Source organism: Mustelus asterias, chromosome 1 (assembly GCF_964213995.1).
Source record: "Mustelus asterias chromosome 1, sMusAst1.hap1.1, whole genome shotgun sequence".
In the NCBI taxonomy this organism is placed as follows: Eukaryota; Metazoa; Chordata; class Chondrichthyes; order Carcharhiniformes; family Triakidae; genus Mustelus; species Mustelus asterias.
This window is the reverse complement of record NC_135801.1, coordinates 90,843,481-90,869,220: the sequence shown is the minus strand read 5'-3', so window position 1 is coordinate 90,869,220 and position 25,740 is coordinate 90,843,481. Positions and strand designations below refer to the sequence as shown.

Below are 25,740 nucleotides of genomic sequence, written 5' to 3'. Positions count from 1 at the left end.
TCATCCCACGTACTCCCTGCATTGGAGATCTCTACTGCGTCCCGAAGATACATAAGGCGAACACACCCGGCCACCCCATTGTCTCAGGCAATGGGACCCTGTGTGAGAACCTCTCTGGCTACGTCGAGGGCATCCTGAAACCCATTGTACAAGGAATCCCCAGCTTCTGTTGTGATACTACAGACTTCTTACAGAAACTCAGCACCCATGGACCAGTTGAATCAGGAACACTCCTCATCACACAACCCTGCCAGGCCAACCTCTGCAAGATGTGCCAGATCATCGACACGGATACCACCATCACACGTGAGAACACCGTCCACCAGGTACACGGTACATACTCACGCAACTCAGCCAACGTTGTCTACCTCATACACTGCAGGAAAGGATGTCCCGTGGCCTGGTACATCGGCAAGACCATGCAGATAGTACAACGACAGATGGACACCACGTGACAATCACCAGGCAGGAGTGTTACCTTCCTGTCGGGGAACACTTCAGCAGTCAAGGGCATTCAGCCTCCAATCTTCGGGTAAGAGATCTCCAAGGTGGCCTTCAAGACACACGACAATGCAGAATCGCCGAACAGAAACTGATAGCCAGGTTCCGCACGCATGAGGACAGCCTCAACCGGGATCTTGGGTTCATGTCACATTACGTGTAACCCCCACCATTTGGCCTGGGCTTACAAAATCCTACTCGCTGTCCTGACTTGAGACAATTCACACCTCTTAAACCTGTGCTTAACTCTCTCTCCACTCACACTGTCTGTACCTGTAAAGACTTGATTACCTACAAAGACTCGCATTTTGCAATTGCGTCTGTCTATTTATGCTGTATTTGTGAACCCAAATCTCTACTCACTTTGAGGAAGGAGAAGCGCATCGAAAGCTTGTGATACCAAATAAATCTGTTGGACTTTAGCCTGGTGTTGTGAGACTTCTCACTGTGCCCACCCCAGTCCAACGCTGGCATCTCCACATCATAACCACTAGCAGGCGCTGAGCCACCAATCAGCGCCAGGAGCCTTTCAACTCAATAGAGGGCAAGTGCCGTCTCGCTGGGTTTCAACCAGCTGAGATCAACTGCCTGCTTCCCAGTTGACCCGGGTTCAGCCAACCCGTTCACCAAGGATCAACCTGCTTCCGATCTGCCAGGATCGTCATGTGCAATGGCCAGTCATCAACCAACTGTCCCAAAACCCACTTGCCAACTGGTCGGTCAGGTGACTGATTTTACTGAGGTGGGCATGAATAGCCAGATCTGATTTCATACAAAAAGTGAAAACAATTTCAAAGAAACATTAACCAAGAATTGTAGATCACATGGTTAAAAGTTACAGGCCAACTGTAAAAAGAAACGTGTATGTGAGCTGCAACAATCCACATTTATAAAGGAGCAGTTAAGGAATTTTCAGTGAGGCTGACAGCTGGAGGAATGAAGGGGGAGGAACTAAAAGTTATACTGCAGACATTTTATATTTTTTAATTCTTTCACAATTTTGGAGGCTGTGGAAGTTTAGCAGTAAGTTAGCTAATCGTAAACGATCTTCATGGTTGAAGCATTGGAGACTTTCAAAATCTTCAGTTTTGGAAGACCAGCCCCCCCCATACTCCTAGATACTGAAAGGACGTTGAAGCATAAAATCAGCAATAAATTGAGTGTTTAGGAAGTGCAATGACTGTGTGTGCGCTTCAGTGAATTAAGCGCCTAAAAATTGGGCAAGTTGTAATAATTGGGACAATTCAGTTCTATAATCTCCTCCTTTCGGAGGCGTTGCTGTTCTGTGTTCATCACATGGTGTTAAAACACGGATCTCGTTTCATGAAAACTTTGCAGACAGACGGTGCCTACTATGGAATGTGCAGCATGCAACCACTCGGAGCTCCTCACTCAGTCTGCATGACTGGCACTGAACGAGCCATTTGACTGAACAGTTCTGGCATTGCACACGCTTCCGTTCCTCAGCGGCTCCGTCCCTCCGAGGAGGGATTTGCCCATCTGCCAGAGCGATCATCTGGACAGCAACCCCCCTCCCCCCCCCCTTTCTCTCAGCCTGCTTTAGACACTGAAGCTGCGCGTTGCTCGCACCACTTCTATCCCAGCCTGGGAACTATGGCGACGGGAGTGAATTGGACAGATCCTGGTGCCAAATGTAATGGTTCCAAAGCAACTCTGCCAGACCCCGTGCAACACTACAACTCCGAGCTGCACTTGAAAATGAGCAAGAAGATCGCCCAATTAACCAAGGTATGATCAGCGAAGGATGAATGAACAGATTGCAAAATTAAAGAGGTGTTTCACAGTCACTGTATGGGAGGGAATAAGTGTGCAGTTTTATTTGCTACCAATTAATTTTGAATACTGGAAACTTTCTGGGTTTAAAGGAACAAAATTTAAACCCAATTCATTCTGAATAACATTTAAGATTCATTTGAAATGTCTAACCTGTGTATTCAAACAGGTTAATTTACATCAGTCCAGTAAAGCGGTGAGATGTTTTTGAGATGGGGGTAATGATTTCCTTTCCACACTCTGTTCATTCAACGCAGTAATACATCGACCAAACTTACTTGGTTGCTGGTACCTAAATGAAAACTCCGCATGAAGCAACAGCAAGAAAATAAAACAATCCCCATCAGCCCTCTTCCAGGTGTTTTCGTTTATTGAGCTGGTTTGAGTGGAACATGACTTTCAGACTTTAAAGTAAAGACTGTTGAATGCAAGATACCCAGGGGAAAATAGAAACACGATCGACACCCTCCTGTCTTTTTTAAATAGTTAGTGGAAATTCGCATAGTTTGGAGTAGCTGTTTCCAGTGCCTAGGTTGGTGCCGGGAAATCTATCTGCTTGCAATATTATTGAGCGGTTTGATACAACTGAATGTTTTCCTAGGTCACTTCACAGGGTCAACCATATTGCAATGGATTTGGAGTCACATGTCAGCCAGACCAGGTAAGTATGGCAGATTTCCACTCCTCAAGAACATTAGGAAAGCAGACTTTTTTACAGCAATCTGGTAATTTCATGATCATTATTAATGGGATTCACTTTTTATTATTCAAAATTTAGTAATTAATTGAACTTGAATCCTCCCAGTTGCCATGGTGGAATTTGAACATGTTTCTGGAGTACTAGTCCAATAACATTCCGACTCTGCTGCTACTCTGCTTTAAAACACTCTGGCCAGATTATATTTCTATCAGTTATTTACATACATTCATGTCAGCTTGAGCTAAATTTAAGTTGCATTGTTAGTAAAAATAAATAGCATGTTCAAGGCATGTGGTAAGTTGTGGTTTTATTTACCAGTAAGGGTACGAGAAGCACATTGAATCTTTTAATCTGCAGCAGTATTAATGGATAACAATGCAAGTGATTGCAAATGCCTGCTCTTTAAAGTAATGAGTTTCATTAGATGTTCAATTTTTAGCATTACACGTCGTTGTGATAAACCAATTTAAAATAGATTGTTGCTAGGTGAGCATAGGCTAAAGCAACCGTGACTGCAAAACATTTTAGTAAGATTATTGGCCATGGACAATATGGTTAGAAGTATAGAAATGCTTCTCGTATCTCTACAATGCCCAATGACACACTTGTTTCATGAGATAGGAGGGCAGTTCTCAGGGACATGCTCCCCCAGATAATGTTTCAATTTGCATTAAAATGGTCAATTCATCTGAATTTTAAATACCTTTCTTAAATTTGAATTTGTAGATTTTTAATTTAAAAATTTATCAGAAAATGCCATGACCTTCTGTGTTTATCAGTATTTAACAGAACATGCAGACCATCACTTTCCCCATGCTCCTTTCAGTTTACGAAGGCACTTTTTCCACCACTGAGATGAGAGAAGCAGTCTTTTCCCTTGCCATGTTGCACCCCACCAAACCCTCATCGTCTCCATTGCATAGTGGTGCTCTATACACAGTTCAGGGACGCACTCTCCCTCTGATGGATCCTGCCGGTACTGGATGCTGCTCTTTGCCAGACGCTGCTTTGGGTGCAGTCTCTATGGATGGAAATTCCTGTTGCAACTTCAAAGTGGAAATTCCCATTTGCAGCCTCCTGCAGTGTCTGCTGTCAGAGCAAAGTCATGCATGAACTGAAGTTGATACTGTCAGTGAGAAGGCAGCAATTTCGCAGTCAGATCCCTTGCAGCAACAAATCAGCAGTTGCATCAAGAGCTCACTCATTTGCAGCCCCTGGGATAAAATATATATAAATCTGAACAAGATCTGCAGGAGCTTTATATAAAGCTGAGGGTTATGCAACTTTGAAACTCTCCACCTCAGAAGGCAGTGGAAGCAGGCTCCTTGAATATTTTTAAGGCAGAGGTATATAGATTCTTGTTAGGCAAGGGAATCGAAGATTTTCGGGCTTAGATGTGAATGTGAAACTCGAATCACAAACAGATCAACCATGATCTAAATGAATCAGGCTCGAGGAGCCGAATGGCCTACTTCTGCTGCTATATCATATGTTCCAATGATAAATTATCCAATTTGAAAAACAGCAGTTCTTGTGGAGTTGCTGATGATCATGGAGAAATTTAACGATGATATATTTAACTTTCGTGCTTAAGGTTTTTTTTTTAAACCTGAAAACCAAGATTGTTTATTTTCACCAATATCTCAACTTTAATCTTCCTCTCCCTAATTGAAATATTAAAGTCCAACTGCAGAGGGACACAAGGAAGCAGAGAATGAAAATAGATAATCAGTTCACCAACCTGCTCTATCCACAGGTCAACACAAAAAGAAGAGGAGTGTAGGCACTGTTGTAATGCAGGGAAAATGTGCAACCAAACCTACTATGTCTCTCAAATCTCCTGAGAAATCGTCTCCCTGAGCTCTAAAAAGGTTAATGAAGCAAAACTCCAGAATGTTTATCCAATTTCACATATCCACTTTTCGACTATTTTTACATGAATAGAGATTCATCAATAAAATGATTATTTTCCAGAGTACTGGCACTGTAATTTATTTCACTATCTCGATCTATTATTCTTGTAATCTTCAGTACAATTCCCTACTAGATATAAATCTGTGGCTTTTTTTAAAAAAGGTTAATATAAAAAGCTTTAACTGCTTTAGATGTAATGAGTTTCACCAAGTCAGTACTTTGGTCTAACATCAAGCTCACTAATGTTGTGTACTTTAGGTTTATGCATGCAGTATATGTTGGGTAATTTGCATACATGTGCATAGTTACCAATGTGGCACTAATCATCCAACAATTTGTGATGATTCATGCCCATCTCTTCCTTGCTACAAGTCACTGGACACTTTTGCACAGTAATAATGGTGGGTGTCATTTAATTCATGGTTATGTTGGCAACAAACTTTGGGTTATTTGACGTAGAGCTCTCAGGCACTCAGCTTTGGCAGTAACATTTCTCATCCAGTCCAGGTGCACAAACACTATTAAAGAATGCAGTGCCTTTGCAGTTTTATTGCAACCTGTCTCTAAGAATGACAGGATGTTAAAAAAATCCTTACTTTCACCTGCCAGAGCAGGAGCCATCAATATCAATTATCAAAAGAGCAATCTCTGAAATCATTGGTGCCATTTTCGGCTCTCTCAACTGTTTACAGCACACCTTACTTTCTCCTTACTTTGCACACACAAAATACATCACCATACAAAAGCATATCACATCTTCAGCACTTTCTACTTCTTACGAATTTACCTTGGTAAAAATAATTCCAGCTCAGTTCCATTAACCCATCTATTGCCCAGTACTTGGAGTTTAAGAGGCATGGGGTTATGCTGCAACTGTACAGGACCTTGGTGAGACCACATTTGGAATATTGTGTGCAGTTCTGGTCACCTCACTATAAGAAGGATGTGGAAGCGCTGGAAAGAGTGCAGAGGAGATTTAACAGGATGCTGCCTGGTTTGGAGGGTAGGTCTTATGAGGAAAGGTTGAGGGAGCTAGGGCTGTTCTCTCTGGAGCGGAGGAAGTTGAGGGGAGACTTAATAGAGGTTTATAAAATGATGAAGGGGATAGATAGAGTGAACGTTCAAAGAATATTTCCTCGGGTGGATGGAGCTATTACAAGGGGACATAACTATAGGGTTCATGGTGGGAGATATAGGAAGGATATCAGAGGTAGGTTCTTTATGCAGAGAGTGGTTGGAGTGTGGAATGGACTGCCTGCAGTGATAGTGGAGTCAGACACTTTAGGAACATTTAAGCGGTTATTGGATAGGCACATGGTGCACACCAGGATGATAGGGAGTGGGATAGCTTGATCTTGGTTTCAGATCAAGCTCGGCACAACATCGTGGGCCGAAGGGCCTGTTCTGTGCTGTACTGTTCTATACTTCACCTTCCATCTAGGCCAGCAGCATTAAGAGGACAGTTAAATGTTTTGAATGCACCTCTATACAAAGGACAATGTTGCAACCCAAAAAGCACTGAGGAGAAAATGTAAAAAAAATTTGTTCAGTTCTTATTTCCCCTACCCACTCTCCAACCCCTAGGTAATTGTCAGAACCTGGCGCAAAATATTATAAGGGAGGTGGGCTTATCCCCAGAACCAAAGTCGCTCTGGAGCCAACCCCCCATTTCACACCAGCCCATGCTGTGGACAGACCAATTCAGGACAGTACGAGACTTCTGCTCCTCACCAAGGAGAAAGTCCTGCCCTCAAGAGCTGCCAGACAATCTGATTGGCCAGCAACTCCATCAGTCCCAGCATGCAGTGGCAAGAGTATATTAGTGGGTGCTGGTAGGATCATGACCTGGAAGAAGACAGTCCAATAGATCCCAGAGACAGATCAGTCCAGAGTCTGCGATGGGGAGGGTTTGGGTAGGTTGGGGATGGTGGGGTTAGTGTGGAGGGGTGATGGTTGTTGATGTGTTTAATGCAGTAGGCAGGTAGGAAGAAAGGGGGGGGGGGTTTCTACCTAGGGGGCTGCACCAGTCCACAAAGGGCAGCCCATGTGGATAGTCCCCCTCTTCTTCCCGCTCTTTGACATTTTTTTAAAATCGGACTGCCCACTCTCAGTTGACTGCCCATGCTAATCATTTAATGGCATGGCAGCATACCATCAGAGTCATTTGCCTTTGGTAACAAGCCCAATTGACCCTTGATTATCTATTTAAATATGGCAGGCAGGCTCAATTTTGGCGCGTCTCTCCCTGTATTATTGGGGGGTGAGTTCGCGGGTGGGTGGGAAGGTGGTGAGGTGGACATCTGCCCTGTTGAAAACACAGCATGTCAAATGCAGCTCTTGATCTGCAATGTGTCTGTTCTCCCTGCTGTTTTTCCCCTTATTCTCACAGGTAATGATTATATCACAGCTGTTGAACAGGATAAACATCTATGCAATCTCTTTCTCAACCTCTCCTAAGTTTTTGTTGTCTTGGTCAGACCAATCTCTCTTTGAAGTCATGCGTTGCACCTGGGCTCTGGTTTAAACCTTACAGAAAATCTTTTCCATCCCTTATTTGTTGGAGTGCCTCTGAGTCGCTTAGCATCTTAGCGACCCTGAGCTGGTGACTGAAAGCAGAGACATCTCTGAAGATGTTGGAATCTGTTACAGCCTCGCTGTCCACAGACTCCCAAATAGTGGACTGTGGCCCTGACACATATGTGATATCTATTATTTAAATTTATTTGTTCTTTGATAGATGATGGGGACAGTTGGAAGGATGTGAATGATTCTGATTAAGGGAGTTCAGGTTGATACCATGTGCCATCTTGGTCACTAATCACAGACAATGTAGAGCCTGCCAAAGAAATTCGGGTTAGACGCATGGCATTGTGAATTCACTTAAACAAGTATGGAGTAGCCACAGCATCTCAATTACAATGAAAATTTGTCTTTTTGAAGGCCTTGTGTGGCTGGTGACAATGTATGGCTGTGAAAGCTGAACCATCAAGAAGCATGACAAAGCTCAAATAAGCATCAAAATAAAAGCATTCAGATGAATACTACATGTGTCATGCACAATCAAGCAGATAAATGAGTGAGGGTGTGAGAAAGCTGGTGTTAAGAGGAACTTACTTGAGACCATGATATTAATGGATTGAAATTATAATTATTATTAACAAGGTTATAGCAGGATACTTAGAAAATGACAATGTGATTAGGCAGAGCCAAAGTAACATTCCAGGTGGTTAAAGAGGAATCTGTAGATGTGGTGTACTTAGATTTCCAAAAGACATTCGATAAGGTGCCACATCAATGGCTACTACACAAGATAAGAGCATATGGTATCAGGAGTAACATCTTAGCATGGATAAAAAATTAGTTAGCTAGTAGGAAGCAGAGAATAGGGATAAATGTTTTTTTCTGGATTGGCAGGCTGGAACTAGTGGAGTGCAATCTATATCAATGGTATCAATGACTTGGATGAAGAGATTAAGATACCGAATATATGGTAGCTAAAGTTTCTGATGACACCAAGATAGGTAGGAAAGTAAATTGTCAGAGGAGGTAGGTCTGCAAAGGGATATAGATAGGTTAAGTGAGTGAGCAAAAATTTGGCAGATGGAGTACAATGTGGATAAATGTGAACTTCTTCACTTTGGCAGGAAGAATAGAAAAGCAGTATGCTATTTAACTGGAGAAATATTATAGAACTTAGTGGTACAGAGGGAGCTGGGTATCCTGGCACATGAATTACATAAAGTTAGTGTGCAAGTACAGCAAGTGATTAGGAAGGCAAATAGGATGTTGGTATTTATTGCAAGAGGAATGGAATATAAAAGTAGGGTGGTTTTACTGCAAGTTGTACAGGGCCTTGGTGAGACCACACCTGGAGTACCATGCACAGTTTTGATCTCCTTATTTGAAAAAATATATAATTGCTTTTGAAGCAGTTCAGAGAGGGTTCACTCGACTCATCTCTGGGATGAAGGGCTTAACCTACAAAGAAAGGTTGAACAAATTAGACTTATGCCCGTTTGAGCTTAGAAGAATAAGAGGTGATCTTGTTGAAACTTATAGGAGGAGCCTAAGGGGACTTGGATGTTTCCTCTTGTTGGGGTGGGGGGGGGGGGGGGGGGGAGTAAAACCAAGGGACATTGTTTAAGAATAAGAGGTCTCCCTTTTTAAGGGAGAATTATTTTCTCTGAAAGGGTCATTGGTGTGTGGAATTCTTTTCCCTAGAAAGTAGTGAAGGCTGGCTCTTTAATTTTATTCAGGGCTGAATTTGATTTTTTGATACACAAGGGAACCAAGCATTATGGAGGGGCAGACAGGAAAGTGGAGCTGAGACCATAACCAGATCAGCCATGATCATGTTGAATGACAGAGCAGGCTTGAAGGGCCAAGTGACCTACTCCTGCCCATCTCAGTTCTCTGAGACTTTGTTCCAGTTGTTTTGTTAAATATTAATCACTTTTGCACCCACCCCTCACACTTCATCATTCACAACTCACTCTAAAAGCCCCATCTTTGTCAACTAATGCCGCCACACCCACCCTTATGACCCTTCATATACTCCATGCCAAATTAATGACAACACATGTCAACCCATAGCCCCTAAAATCCCCATGCTAACCTATACACCTGTGGACCTTGTCGCCCATGCCCCCACCCACCATTGCTTACCCTTAAACCTTTCATGCCAACTCATCTAATATCCGGTATGACCTAAGGAGCCACGTTTAAATGAAATAAAACAAAGATCTGAATATCTGTTATAACCTTTACTATATTAAAAAAACTGCCATTCATGAAAGCCCATGAAAACATTTAAATCCTAAGTAGTTAATCCCTTATTGTTGCATTCATAACTCCACGTCAAAGACACCTCATTATTTGATAACTTCTTTGAGGTGTCAATCAAATTGTGAACCTGCAAACCCCTACTGAGATAAAGATATGTTGAGGAAAGCAGTCAACTATTAAAAATGACACAATGATAACCCTCGGGGTAATGTCAACAAACTGCTATTTTAACTGCCGATCAGTTTTTAAAAAAATTCTCACTGACATAGCCTATTTTAAAAAAATCTTTTAAAATAAGTTGTCAGCCTGAGTTTCTTTACCTCTCGCTGACATAGGCAGACAGTTTTATTTTTAAGGACTTGAAATTCGAATAGCTTTTGCAGCTTGACATCCATTCTTCAACAGCTTTTACAACTATCCTAAAGGTTTGTCACACCCACCCTCAAATCAAAGACTTGGGTCCAAATTCTCTGGCCTCACTTGCAGCTGGGATTTTCCGGTCCAGTTGCAGTGAACGGAGATTGGGTTGAGCACCAAATTCTCTGTTCTTCCTGGTAACGGGGGCTTGTGAGACCAGAGCATTCTGGCCTTTATAGCCACTTGGAGCTGTCAATCAAAATGTGCACATGCAGGTACCCCACTGTGATAATGATAGGTTGTGAAATCACTCATGCAACACTCATCCTAAAGTGAAAACACTGAGGCTTTTGTCAACAGAAAGCTAGTGAAATTGCAAGCAACTGCAGCAGAGTAGCTTCTCTCCAAAATAATTATATGACTTGACAGCTTGATAGTTCCACTGAGCTTATATACTTTTTATGCACATTTATGTCGACTCAATTCAAGAGTATACCTGTACTCTCCCAAAAAGCACTGTATCTCTCCCAAAGGAGTAGGTGAGCCTCTCCAAATATCTCAGGCAGTTTAGACCTTTTTCTCAAATGTCTAAAACTCTCAAATTTTGGGCAGTCTCTTACCAGAAGTTGGTAAAGTGTTGGTTTTCTTACCAGAACCGATGTGAATCCTGCCAGTGGGAAATCTCATGGAACATTGAGCCTCTTTAAAGTTTTATTTTGACCACCTAAATCATGCCACGCTTGTGGCAACCTCCCACTGATTTGCTCACCCCAGGGCAACTTGATTTCTTCAATCAGTGGGGCGCTGCATACAAACCCCTCCCCAGCACTTATTCCAGATCCATTTGGGGGGATGGCTGCCATGAAGCCAGCAACCTGTTTCTCAGAGGGAGCCCTGACCAGACTCCTGGATGGAGTGTAGCAGAGGCGGCATGTGTTGTATCCACAGATATCCATCCAGCAAGGTGACCACAATGGCAGCCCTAGTCGGTGCAAGTTCACTGCAGAAGAAGATGGGAAAGCAGTGCCACAAAAAAGATGAATGACCTTCTTCATGTGGCTAGGGTAAGTTTGCCTCGTCCAGTCTCCAGCTGCACCCTCTCACACACCCTTTTCACCTCCAATATGATCTCTCACCCAGCACCTATTACAAGGATCCCTTCCCCTCCCAGCAAAATGGTGGGTGCCAGGTTTGGGAGCAGGATGTCTGGAATTGTGGCTAAAGCAGGTGGCCTTTTGATTTGGCTAAGATTCAGGCCAATGTCTCTAAATAAAAGAATTCTCTTTGCCTTATTTCCTTATGCTGACAATTTATATGATTTGCATATCTCTATACAGGTCAGCTCCTCTCCACCATTTCAGGTTTTCCATTTAAAATATATTCTTTCCCATTATTTCCAAATACATTTATTTCCTATACTTCTACAGTTAACAGCATCTGATTGGGGGGAGGAAGTCGGCCTAGGTAATTTGCTCTTTGGAAAGTTGGTGCAGATTCGATGGGCTGATGGCCTTCCTCTGTACTGTAGGGATTTTATAACTCCATGGACAATGTAATGTAGGGAAAAGCATTTTGAACACAGATTCTAGTTCAGTGGCTCTTCAGCGCACTGATACCCAACAAAATAAGTATATACATTAAAAAGGGCTATCTCAACAAAACAAATTCCTTACAGTGACTGTTGTTTGACAACTCTGAAAATCCAAAAACCAATTGGGAGCTGAAATATCCGCCCACACTTGTGGCACAAGCCTGTCTCTTTCTCTCACCCTCTCTCTTTCTCTTCTCCCTCTGATATTCAGCAACTCTTCTTTTCTCCTTTCCAATTCGCTGCTACTCCTGCTCATCCTGTTGCCTCAACTCTCCTATCTCCTCAGGAATCTCTACCTCCCACATTTTCTCCATTTCAGCCTCAGGCTCATTGGAGATCAGCACCAGTGTCTGGCTCATTCTCCCACTTGTGGAACTCTCACAGGAACGCATAGGTGTTCTTCTTATACATTAAGGTGACTAATGCTTCTCTCTGTCCCCATTAAGCCCCAACCCTGCGAGCCCACCAAAGAAAATCCTCCCTTTCCCAAAGGATCCCTGGCGATCAAAATATTCATGATGTGGAGATGCCGGTGTTGGACTGGGGTAAGCACAGTAAGAAGTCTCACAGCACCAGGTTAAAGTCCAACAGGTTTATTTGGTAGCAAATACCATAAGCTTTCGGAGCGCTGCCCCTTCGTCAGATGGAGTGGATATCTGTTCTCCAACAGTGCACAGAGACACAACATCAAGTTACAGAATACTAATTAGAATGCAAATCTCTACAGCCAGCCAGGTCTTAAAGGTACAGATAATGTGGGTGGAGGGAACATTATTTCCCAAATTATTTCTCAACCTGATGCTGTAGTTCCGCCATTGCCACCTGCTGGTGGGGACCTGGCTGACAGTCACCATAGCCACCATGGGGCCCAGCCGAATTCGGGGAGACAGTACCATCCTGCTGCTACAGATTTCACACCTTTAAACAGCAACTCGGAGAGAAGGACAGCAGCTTTGTGAGACACAGGAAGAGAGAGAAAACAACAACTGCTGTGGAGAAGCAGTAAGAAGTTTAACAACACCAGGTTAAAGTCCTGTTGGACTTTAACCTGGTGTTGTTAAACTTCTTACTGTGTTTACCCCAGTCCAACGCCGGCATCTCCACATCGTGGAGAAGCAGTGCACTTGTTAGAGTTCATGTTCTGTTTGAAAGGACATGAACAGATTGGACTTTTGGAGATTTAAGGAACAAGGATTCGCCTAAGTGGACCTTGCTGATAGAAGTCGGATCTGGAAGACTCATGCTGAGTGGAACAACTTTTGAAAGAGACTGAATGTTACAACCTATTGTAGTGTGGAGAAATGGGCCTTCAGGAGCCCTGCAAGTGACATTCGTCTTGTTCTTGTAATGCTGCACATCTGCCTGAAGTGTGGCGCAAAGCGAGAGTGGTTGTAAGATGTATCTTGTTTACATTAGTTAATGTTAATTTCTTTAGTTTGGTATATTAGTTGCCTGTTAAGCGATGTTTGACCTGTGTTAATACCAGTTTGATAAAGGAAGAATCTTAAAATGTGAATTCTTGTCCTTGAATTACTTCTGTTGGTTGTTTGGGAAATTTAATCTATTTTTAAAAGCTATCGGACTCTGAGGATTGTAACAATTTCCTTTCAGAAACGTGTGTCTTGGGATTTGATGTTTGCAGTTTGAGAGTGTGGTTAGCATAGTACACAGTATCCCAGGCTCCCTTAATAGGAGCAGAGATTACAAAAACAAGGAAGTTGTGTTAAATTTGTGTTGAACATTAGTTAGGCCTCAACTGGAATGTTGCATCCAGTTCTGGGTATCACACTTTCGGAAAAATGTGAAGACCTTGGGGAGAGAGAGTACAAAAATTATTCACAAGCATGATCCCAGGGATGGGGAACTTAGTTACTTAGCTTGGAGAAGTTGGGACTGTTTTCCTTGGAGAAGGGAAGTTTGGCTGGGAGATTTGATTGAGGTATTCAAAGTCACGGTGCGTCTGGGAAGAATAGATAGGGAGAAACTATTTCCATTGGTAGAAGGATGGAGAACAAGAGGGCACAAATTTAAGGTTAATGGCGAAGGAAGCAATGGCCACATGAGGAAAACCTTTTTCACGCAGGAAGTGGTTCGGGTCTGGAATGCACTTCCTGAGAGTGTGGTGGAGACAGGTTCAATCAAGGCATTCAAGATGGAATTGAATTGTTATTTGAAAAGGAAGAATGTGCTGGGCTATGGAAAGAAGACAAAGGAGTAAATTGCTCATAGAGAGAACCAGAGCAAAGATGACAGATTGAATGGCCCCCTTCTGTGCCGTATGATTCAGTAGTTCTGTGAATAATTTGAGATGTGATATGTATAGCATAAAATTCATAGAATCCCTGTAGTGCAGAAGGAGGCCATTTGGCCCATTAAATCTGTACTGACTCTCTGACAGAGTATCTTACCCAGGCCCACAAACTAGCCCTCGAATCCCACACATTTACCATGCCGAATCCATCTAACCTACACATCTTGGGGAAACTAAGAAGCAATTTACCCTAGCCAATCCACCTAACCTACACATCATTGGACTGTTTGCTTGCTTGGGAAGAACCGGCTACTTTGGACCTATGGTTCTTAAAGCTTTCCATCACAAGAAGTTTTCTTGCTTTATGTCTGTTGTAAACACATTGATTGCTCTCATTAGCCAACAACTCCATCATTGTTATTTCATGTTCTACCAGAATGGTCGAAAATTAACTTGCTCAACTTTGGGCTTGTTTTATTGTTCATTTCGCAGCTCTTATTTTTCTCAATTCCATGCGAATTATATAAAATGATTTGATTTTGGTTAGTTAAGGTGCCAGCAAAGAAATTCAATGGGCAAATTCTTGTTGAGGCATCGGGGGTTTTGTCTGCCAGCTGGACAGCAGGCAAGAGACCCACGTTGCCTCTTTTTGGGAAGCTCCACCAAACAAGTCAATCAGGCAGTGGTGAGGCCACTGGCAGGTCATCCCTGGGAATCAAGGCCCCAGGGGAAATAGGCTTGCCTACCAAGAGTTACTGGTCAATCAGAAGCCGGCAGCTCCTGTGTTCAGCAATGCCACTGGGGAGGCCATGGTTGCCACCAGAAGAACAGGTACCAGAGTCCCAGGATGGTGCAGCGACTCAGATCACAAATAAGTAATGTTGGAATGGCGGGAGAAGGATGGTTTTGTATAGGGGAGAGGCATGCAGAGGGGTCAGTAGCAAGGGCAAGAAGATGATGGGATGCCTCCCTGTGGCTCCCTTCCTTCTCAATGTCAAGCTTCTTGAACAGGCACCGAATGCCTCTGACCAAGGGACTCCTTACCTCCAGAGGTGACAAGCTGGCCACAGAGTTTTGGTTGCCATGCAACATGCATGGCAACACTCTCCTACAGCTTAGTTAGTTCCAGCAGTGGCAGGCCCTTAGCTGGTCATTCATTTGCTACGTAAGGATCTCAGGTAGTGGGGCAGGAAGGTTGACCATGGGCCTCCCACTCACAGCTTAATTCTGGCGGAGGTGGGAAGGCAGTAGAGTTCTGGTACGTCACCATCGCACCTAATTACATTGCCCTTCTCAGCACCAGTGAGAGCAGAAGATTCTGCCTGATAACTTTTGTCAAATACATTCACCTATAACCTCTGTAATTTATTTAAAAGGATTATGGCCCTGAAAGTTCTGATCTAAAGAGGGCTGTACTTTGTCGCAGGGCAGTCAGAACATTGGGTGGAATCTCGTTCTGCTTGGTTTCTACCTCTTCCAAAATTCTGTTGGAGGTGGGACACATTTTCTGTTGAACCTTGCATCCTGACATTGAAAGAACCAAGATTAGACTGATAATACACACTAGTTCAACTTTTCTTCTGGCCAAAGGAAAGTACATAATCATGATGCGGCATACTAACTTTACAGATAGCGGCTGAACAACAGTTTTCTTTTGACAATATGGCAACTGAGAAATTGTGGCATTTATTTTTTAATTTTCATTTTATTACAAATATGCCTCTTTCACTGGGCTAGCAGACAAAACTTTTTGATGTTGTTTGCAATATTATAGGTTCCATATAAGGCTGATGTACTGCGAGTGTAATGTTGTGGTGATCTTCATAAGGGCAGATCCTGTGCTCATTTCTCCAATCCTCCCCATCCCGTATTTTATTTTCCAGTTGCTAGTAACCATTTTCAACTTCAGTGAGCAATATGACTGAGTGGCGCTGACATAAAATAACAAAATAAGGAATGTAAATAATTCCATGCATTGGATTTGGGCCAGGGTCAACGCTAGGGCAAACTTGCGTCTGCAATTCAGACCTCCACATCCCTCTCCCCCGGCCCTTGCTGCATGTCCAACAACGAAGAAGGACTTGAAGAATTTAAGGATTTATGACTTTACAGGATTAGTGTCCGAATTCTCATGTCTGGAAGCACATATTGAAAACCATAAGTCCATTGTCTGTAAGTTCTTAATGCTCTTAAAAATTCTACTCTTAACACTGTAATCCCAGTTATATTGCTGGATGTAAGCTTCAATATCTTGACCGTGGCAGTTATTAGAAAATGTTATCTCTGCTGACAACAGTCTGATCAGACTAGCTTGGTGGTATGAGGTGGAAAATAAAGGTGCACAAATGTGAGGGAAAGCGTTGCATGTACTAAGACTTGAGTAAAATTGTTGTAGTCTCACACAGTCTGGGTATAGCTTGTAAACAACAGACAGGCATATTTTGGCACACATTGGATTTATTAAGGACACTATATGATTGCAAGTTTTTTTTTGTTTTGGCTGAAAATGTGATCTGTTTGAATGTTACCCACAGTTCCAAGCCAAGTAATTATTTGAATCTGGAAGTATTATATTGGAGAGTCAGGTCTCCAGCAGTGTTCCCATTAGCAAATAGGAGCCCACATTGCAAGGATGGGGCTAGTGCAGCAATGAGACTGGTACTGCAGCAACAAAAGAGGTTAAAAGGCTCTTAAAAGTGTAGAAGAGCCCTGAAGCGTGCATCCAGTTTTTGCTAAAGAACTCAAGACCTTGGTAGCTGTGGGATCAAACTGAAACAGAGAGTCAGGGCTCCACTCTCCACCTACTCCCTCCATGCAAAGGCAGCATCTCACTGTGTCTCTGGGGAGTCCTAGGGAACAGAAGTGAGTGAGAGGAAAATAGACCCAAAATGTGGACTCTGTCATGGTTTACATGTAGAAGGGCTGAAAATTGGTGGTTAATTCTAATTGGTGCTAACTAAATTTCAGGAGGAGGGAGTCAGCAGTCAGCTTTTTTGACCATTTTCTCTGCTTTTCCTGCCACTATCCTTACTGATTTGACCCACCCATAATATTTCTCAAATATTGGCTGCTCTGTTTTAGAGTTGAACAGGTAACATTTCCACTTCATCCAAAATCGGTGATCAGGGTGCAACTTGCACTGAAGGTTGTGCTAGTTTTGAGAAGTGTTTTCTTGGGTTTCTTGTCAGACTCATTTCCTCATCACCAAGCACAGATTCTGCTAGGAGCGAGTGCAATTAGTAAAATGTAGTGTCAGCAAAGGTTGTTAAAATATCCGTTGCTATACTTAAGAGGGATAACTTGATACAGTATGATTAATATAGCTAAAAATGGGCTTATTACAAAAATTACACGTTTGTATTGTCAGTTTCAAGCCCACCACATGTGAGTAACCTGATTTTAAATAGCTGAAAATGACTTTGAAAAATATACTGAACCATTTGCTAGTTATTTTGGGGTGCAGTGGTCAGTCTTTTAATAAATCAAAGAAAAATCATTCAAAGGCTTTTAAAATGTTTCAATTAGTATCCTTTCACCCAAATGAGCCAGCTTAATCTTTAGACCCTCTTCGAAGGTCTGAAAATGACTGCAACTCATGAAATCATGTAATGGCAAAATTCTTTAAATTCATTCATGGGAACTGGGCAATACTGGGAATTGTTCATCTCTAATTGCCTTTGAAAAGGTAGTGGTGAGCTATATCCCCTCTAATTTATTGAAAAGGTAGTGGTGAGCTATGTCCCCTCTAATTTATTGAAAAGGTAGTGGTGAGCTATGTCCCCTCTAATTTATTTTCATACTGTCTGTAGGACCTTTAAATTTATTTGCAAAGCTCCCAACTTAAAGGGACTAACTTGTGTTAGAGTGGGAACTTCTGAGTTGCTGCACAGCCACGCAGCTTAGGGGGAATGATGGTGCTGAGCTGTCTTCTCGAACCGCTGTCATTTGTGTCGTGCAGGGACATCTATAGAGCTGTTAGGGAAAGAGTTCCAGGATTTTGACTTAGCAATGATGAAGAAATGATACCTTTTTGAGTAAGGACGTGGTGGGAATTTTGTAGGTGATGGTGGTCCCACACAGCTGCTGCCTTTGCACTCACTACTGCTTAAAGGAACAAGTTTGGAAGACGCTGTCGAAGAAGCCATAGTGGGTGCTGCAGCACATCTTGTGGGTGATGTGCACAGCTGTCACTTTCCACCTGTCGTGGAAAAGTGATTGTTTAAGGTGATGCTTGGGGTGCCAATCAGGCTGCTTTTTCCTGGATGGTGCCAAGCTTCTTGTATGTTGTTGGAGCGTGATGCTGGTGTACCTTTTAAGAATTTTTTTTAAAAAATCATGTTCTCTGCAGCTATCACAGCTTCAGTTTTTTTTCATTGTTACCAGGCTGGCTGGTAGAAATTATTTTATTGCTCCTTCAATGGCTTAAATTGAGTTTTGTTTGTTTTTACTATGGGTCCAAGGTACTTTCTGGGATTTTTTAATGACCCTTCATTGTTAGGGGGAAGACTGGTTGACAAGTCGGGTGACGGGAGCTCTTTTGTTTTCAGTTTTGAGCTGCTGTTTAGTTTAGAAGGGGGTGATCATATTGAAAAGCAATGTTTTTCTCTCTCTCTCTCCCTGGTATTATAGAGTCTGCTGGTTAGCTGGAAGCAGGCCTCCTGGCCTTCCTGGAGTGAAAAGTCTGTTGTTGGTGGTTAGCTTGCCTTGAGTCTCTCTCTCTCCCTGGTGTTCTGGGAAGCTGGTCTGACTTCAAGCTGATTTGGGTGCATATCCAGAGGGCTGCTAAAAGTTGCAAGACTGGGGAGTCAGAGTTTCAATTCTCTACTTGGGGAACTGTGATCCAGTGTCACATCAGCATTTGTGTTTTGCTGTGTTAAACCTGTGGAAAGGGTTGTTTATGGAATTTGTTTGATTGAAACATTTCTTATATTCATTAAGGGTCATACAATATCAATGTTTTTTTTCTTGTTTATAATTGGTAAAAGTTATTGCTAATTTTCTTTCTATATATGTCAACTGTATACTTAAATAAACTTTGTTTGATAAACGCTCCTTAGTGTTGAATTATACCTGGAGTGAAATAACTCATGCTCACCCTAGCCAAATTCAAAGTGCAAAACTTATGATCCAGGTGGATTTCATAGAACACTTTGGAGTTTCTGACCTGAATTATAACAGGAGCTACATTCATCCAGGCAAATGGAGAGTATTCCATCACACTCCTGGCTTTAAGGAGTCGGGAGGCAAGTTATCTGCTGCAGAATTCCCAATCCCAGGGGTGGCAGAGTGGCACAGTGGTTAGAACTGCTGCCTCTCAGCGCCAGGGACCTGGGTTCGATTCCCAGCTTGGGTCACTGTTTGTGATAGTTTGCACGTTCTCCCCGTGTTTGCATGGATTTCCTCCAGGTGCTCCGGTTTCCTCCCACAGTCCGAAGGACATGCTGATTAAGTGCATTGGCCACGCTGAATTCTCAGTGTACCTGAACAAGTGCTGGAGTGTGGCGACTAGGGGATTTTCACAGTAACTTCATTGCAGTGTTAATGTAAGCCTACTTGTGTCACCAATAAACAAACTTTATCTCTGACCTGCAATGTCAGCCACAATATGGCTGATCCATTTTTCTGGTCAATGGCAAACCCAGCATTAACACTCAGTGGTCCTATTGTAATGGTGGGGGATTCAGCAATGGCAGCACCATTGAATGTCAAGGGGAAATAGTTAACTATTTTCTCTCTCTCTCTTTCTCATTGAAGGTGGTGTTTTGCCTGGCAATTGTGTGGTATTAATATTATTTGCCACTTGCCAACCCAAGCCTGAATATTTCTTCCTGATTAATGCAGCCTGGGGATGTGGCCAAAATTGTAGTGGGGCCAAGCACTACTGCAATTTTTAAAAACTAGGTCACAAGATCTTGGAAATTCAATTTGCATTAAATAAAATTTGCAGTTTAAAAAATGAGATCTTTTGCATGGGTTATGCTAATGGGACAAATAGTGCCAAGAAAAACAGTGGAACTGAGTGAAAACTCCAGCTCTTGGTTCTTAAACTCTTCCGAAGGTAGTGCAGATAGTTATAGTTTCAAAGTTTGTAAATTAATACTTTCACCAGATTAGCTTTGGGAAATTTATTTTGTGATGTTTTGGAGCATTTAGTTACAGACATGTATATGACACTGTGTCTGGAACTTTTAGTGATGGTGTGGCTATCACTTTATACTTTCTGATATCATGTGCTGATTATAATAACTTTTCATTTAAGCACTTATTTCAAAAGCCAGTATTCTATTTTATAATGATATTTGACACCAGACCCTGTGAATATATAATTGTCTGGCCAGATGACAGCATTTCTATTTGTTGCAATCATAAGCTTGAAGTAAAACAATGGAGTTATATTTTTAATAAGCCCCGAGTCCATTAATAGGAAGAGCATGGAGATTTTCACCTGCTGATGTGGAGCCTCTCTGGATCAGTAGCAATGATACCAACTTTCCAAATATAGTTACTGAAACAACACTATGTTGATAAACAGAAATACATGTGTTGAGCGTAACATTTATAAATGTTGTGATGTCACAAGGGTTTGGGGGGAAAATGGGCGATATTTCCGATACTCATCCCTCCATTTTCTAGATTATATCCACCCCTTATTCAACATGGTTGCTGAGTGCAGCCATGCCTACCAAGATGGCCACAGGAAGTCACATGACAGACTGATGAGGAATCAGTGCAAGCAAGGATCAGCCTTGCAATCTTATCAGACTATATAAGCAGAGCCCTGCAAATGGAGGAAGGTGGTGGGTTGGTACTGTGAGCCTGACTTGGAATTTGATTAAGGACTGGATGTGAACCACCTTGGTAATTTGAGCCATTTCTGTTTTCACAGCTATGAACTTGGCTATGTGCTCTCATCTTGATTAATTAATAAATTGTTTATTACTTGGGCTTCTGGATCTCTTATGTTTTGGAACCCTGACTATATTGTTGCCTGACCCCTTGTGATATTACGATTCATTGCCTTAAAAAAAAGGTCTCATGGTTTGGACTTGTGGATTTTCAGGAATGAGCACTGTCAAATGGTGAAAAGTTTTATTGTTGGTCATTGCGTTTTTCACGCTGTGTAACTGTGTCAAAGTATGTTAACAGTTGAAAAGATTCAGTGGTCTTGTGATCTGGGGTGAGCCAGAGTGTTGAGAATTGGCCAATATTTGCTCACCTGACTATTTTACACCTTTTGTAAATGGACGTTAGGCTGCACATTAGTTGATCATGATGATGCATTTTGAGGTTTTATGTCATCAGCTACAATAAGCATGATAGTATCGTGATGATGCTGTCTAAAGTCCTCATGCACTGACCACACAGGAATTCTTCCAAGAGGTTTGGACTTCTGATAGATAATTCCTTTACATGTAACCCTCTGAAACTCTCCTGTTTGTGGTGGAATCGATGGCAGGCACGTGTCGTGTAGAGAGTCAAGCAGGAACCAAAAAGTCCAAATCACCTTGTAATTTCCCAATGGTGGGTTAATGGCAGGTTGGTCTTCCCAATGACTGGTAGTATTTGCATCTTGTGAATGTTCATTGAAATTGTTGCCCGTGAGTTCCTCATCAGGCCTTCTCATCATCTCACACCAGTGAGAAATTGCATCGGTCTAAAACCCAATTGTAAAGAGTGGTGTACACAAGGCGATCCTCAGTTTGCAAGAGTCTTCAAGGTGAATGCAACAAAGCCTAACTGCCATAATGCTGTGCTGATCCTGATGCATGTTCACCAGTCTGCTGGGACAGGGCAGTTCCTGTACTCCATCCAGATGTGATAAGTAGAAGTCCAAGTAGGGCATGAGCATCTGGCAGGTGATGGACTTCTCAAAAATTGAGAATTCTGCCCCCAAGTTGGAGACTTCAGATATTTCTGACTCACTTATCTAAATAGTTTCCTAGGAAATGTTTGAATTAAAATCTGTTCTAAATCCTGGGTAACTATACTATTGACTCCTTACTGAGAATCCCTGCCTACCACCGCTGCTTACCTACCCCCTCATCATCATCAACTTAACAGCCTCCCCCTCACCCACCCTATCTCCTCCTCCCCCCCCCCCCCCCCCCCCAGCTTACACACTCCCCCCCCCCCCCAAGCTTACACACTCCATAGTTTCTGAAAGTGGCTTTGGAACCTTGATGTACTACAGATATGAGTCAGTCATGTGTTAGACTGTCATGAGAGAGGTCGGGACACCATGCCTACTCAAAACAAATGTAAAGCAGATACCAGAGTGTGACTGTTGTCTGTCTGCTAACCAAATACCATGCGTAGAATCCACAGACTGTTTCAGAATATCTCAGTTCAGAAGTCTGGGTAAGAAATGTAGAGCTCAACTATAGGATTGTAGTAGCAATCCAATAGTGATTGCCAGTCTCAGAAGATTCAGTCCAGTATTGTTTTTTTTCTTGCATACTCCCATCAGAGTTAGTGTGATTCTTTCACCATGTAACAGATAAATTCTTGTGAAGTGACAAGAGTTCAAATCTCACAATAAGGTGTCTGTCAATTTTTGGCCTGGCACCAAGAACATTAACCATGAAATGTGCCATTTTGTTGTAACAACTCAATTAATTCACTCACGTCCTTCAGGGAAGGCAATCTGCCATCTGGTATATCACAATTTCAGTCCCTCCCTGCAGCCATCAAAACCTTTAAGTGAACAACTAATGCCCACCTAAGAGCCTCATCCTGCTGCTGACATTCAGCCAGCATGGACAGGGGACTTGCCACGTGGGAAAGCCAAAAAGAAGATGCTGTTAGGGTTGCTTGTGGACTTTCAGTGATGGGGAGTTCCCTCATTCATGAGCTGATGCAGGGACTTGGCACTGGAAAGGGGAGTCCACTGAGAGCCACTCCCTCCTCTCTCTCTCTCTCTCTCTCTCTTCCCCCCCCCCCCCCCCCTCCGGAACTCTTTCTCGCCATCACTCGCCTGGGTGCCTTGGCAATCCTGGGATGCAATTGGATATTCCGGGTAGCAGCCATTACCTCTCCACTGGCACTGTCTCCAAAGCAATGAAAGGCCTCTGACTGGCAGTGCTTGGCAGCTGGGGTACCTCGTGGTTGTTGATCCTGGGGACAGTGATCCTGGGGCCTTCTTGAATCGTGATGGGGTTGGGTGCTCTTCAGCTTGTGGGCAAGACCCCCATGGCATACATTAAATCCCATCCAATGTGTTTGCCTCAAGTGGCAATTTAAGGTTAATAATTCAATGTCTCATCAGCATAAGCTTCTTTTGAGGAAGAACTAGCTGCTAGAGGACAAGCTACCCATTTTGTTACAGGTAATGACACTTCTCTGCTTACTTTGAGAGAGGTGCAATGATAGATAGAATGATGCTCTTCCATCCACCATGATAGGTATATTAAAGCAGAGGCTTGACTGCTTATACAGGAGATGCTCTTCATTACAATCTGGCAGAAGTCTCCACAATCATTGTGGCAGATAGCAGTCAGGTTTCTATTGGGAGGTACACCTGGTGGAATCTTGTAAGCACTTCAGGCATTCGGAAATTCTATCCCTCAGCTGTCTTTTTGAATGAAACCATTCAGAATTAATTCACAGTCATCAACACCGTCAGCTACAGAAACCTGATCTGCTCATGAACTACAAAGGACATTGCACGAAGCGTAGTTTGCGCCAACATTTTTTTGCACAACTTTCCATTTGTTACTGTCAAACTCAAAATGTGCTTTCCGTTTGTGCACTGTAGCTGAAAGGTGGCAGCTTTATATTACTGTTAGGCTGAAGGTGGTTCCTAATTGCTGCGTTCGTATCCATCAGATGGACCAGCTTCAGGCTGCATATCTTCTGCTGCTGCGCAATTGTGGCGAGAGTGGGGGGGGTGGTGGCGCGGGCCGCAGAGACATAGGCTGGGAGGACCATGAATTTTGGTAGTTGAAGATTTCTGGTAGACCTCAGCATTAAACTCCCAAAATTAGTCACTGAAGGTGACGGTCCAATGAGAAAGTTAGCTAATGGTCTACAAAATGTTCACTTTTGAATGTTGATGTGACCGTTTTCAGAAATTTAACCATACTGTTTAAGAAAAAAACATAGCTAACCATCTGGACAGCTTTGACTTGCTGGTAGCTTCCTGAGGTGAAAACCACCTGTATCAATGCACAAAATAAGCTCAGTGGCTCTTGAACTATTGAAAAAGTGTCAGTACAAAGGAAAAATGAAATATCGGGGTGTTTGGCGTTTAATTATGGTTAATTAAATTCATTTCTTAATTGCAATCCACCAAATAGGGTTTCTCATCACTTTTACACAAGGCACTCTGTGAAATTTCTTCCAAAAAGCAGGCTACTAGCTTCTGTAAGTCATTTAAAATAAATAATATAGCAGAATACTAATTAACTCCTGCTTCAAGGAACCGCAGATGTTTAACACCTGGTTGATATTTTAATTGCACTCGTGAGAAAGTCTGGGCTGCATGGTTGAAAGACATGACACAAAAAGACATGCCTGGAAATTACAGCAATAAAAAAAACAGCAGTTAGAACAATGCTAAAGCAATGCCACAACTGTTCACACCACACATTAATATTGGAGTACTGTCCCTCTATTTCCATTGATTTCTGTTTAAACATCAAAGAAAACTACAAAAAAGCTCATTTATGAGGCTAAATACTGTCACAATGGTTTGCATATCTAAATCTGTATTTCTTAAGTGGCTACGCTGCATGTATTAATTGGTGCTCATGTTTTCTTCACACTTGATTTTTGGAACTTCCTGATACTTAAATAAAAACTAATTGAAGTAGCTGTGCTCATCCCTGCTCAGGTTTCAACATAATTGATCCCAAATTAAAATACAATTCATTTTAAGAACATGCGGGCAGTTGCAAAAATGTATTTATTGCTGTTCACGTGAACAGCAATGTGTATTTAAAATATATTTGTTAAGTGAAAACATAATGGTGGCACAGTGGTTAGCACTGCTGTCTTACAGCGCCAGGGACCCGGGTTCAATTTCAGCCTCGGGTCATCTGTCTGTGTGGAATTTGCACTTTCTCCCCGTGTCTGTGTGGGTTTCCTTTTGGGTGCTCCGGTTTCCTCCCACAGTCCAATGATATGCAGGTTAGGTGGACTGGCCATGCTAAATTGACCCGAGTGTCGGGCATTAGCAGGGTAAATGAGGGTTATGAGAATAGGGCCTGAGTGGGATTGTGGTTGGTATCGACTCGATAGGCCGAATGGCTTCTGTCTGTACTGTAGGGATTCTATGATTCTAACTGGAAATCCAAAATTGTAGCCTCAATCCTGCCGGCTGCCATTTTGACTGGTATGCAAAATGTAGCAGGTTGCAACCTGCTGTCTACCTCAATTTTGTGTTGAACTGAGTTTGAGATAAAAAGTGAGGTTGACAGACATCTGAAACATGTGTGCACCGCATCAGGTCAGAGGTTATGAAGCATGATGAAGTTGTTGCTCATTTCACATGTCATCATTAAATTATCTCTAATTGCAACAGGATCTTGATCAATTGGGCCAGTGGGCTGACGAATTGCAGATGGAGTTTAATTTAGACAAATGTGAGGTGATGCATTTTGGTAGATTGAACCAGGGCAGGACTTGCTCAGTTAATGGTAGGGCACTGGGGAGAGTTACAGAACAAAGAGATCTAGGGGTACATGTTTATAGCTCCTTGAAAGTGGAGTCACAGGTGGACAGAGTGGTGAAGAAGGCATTCGGCATGCTTGGTTTCATCGGTCAGAACATTGAGTACAGGAGTTGGGGCATCTTGTTGAAGTTGTACAAGACATTGGTAAGGCCACACTTGGAATACTGTGTACAGTT

The 25,740-nt window shown here is 42.6% G+C and overlaps 1 protein-coding gene across 1 annotated transcript in view; it reads left to right on the top strand.

The window, feature by feature from the left end:
* Positions 1 to 2,115: 2,115 nt before the first annotated feature.
* Positions 2,116 to 25,740, top strand: part of LOC144508612 (protein FAM184B-like) — a 236,249-nt gene continuing 212,624 nt past the window's right edge. Inside the window, exon 1 of the mRNA XM_078236838.1 lies at positions 2,116 to 2,250. Within this exon, the coding sequence (XP_078092964.1) occupies positions 2,116 to 2,250 (135 nt within the window). The remainder of the gene's footprint in view (positions 2,251 to 25,740) is intronic.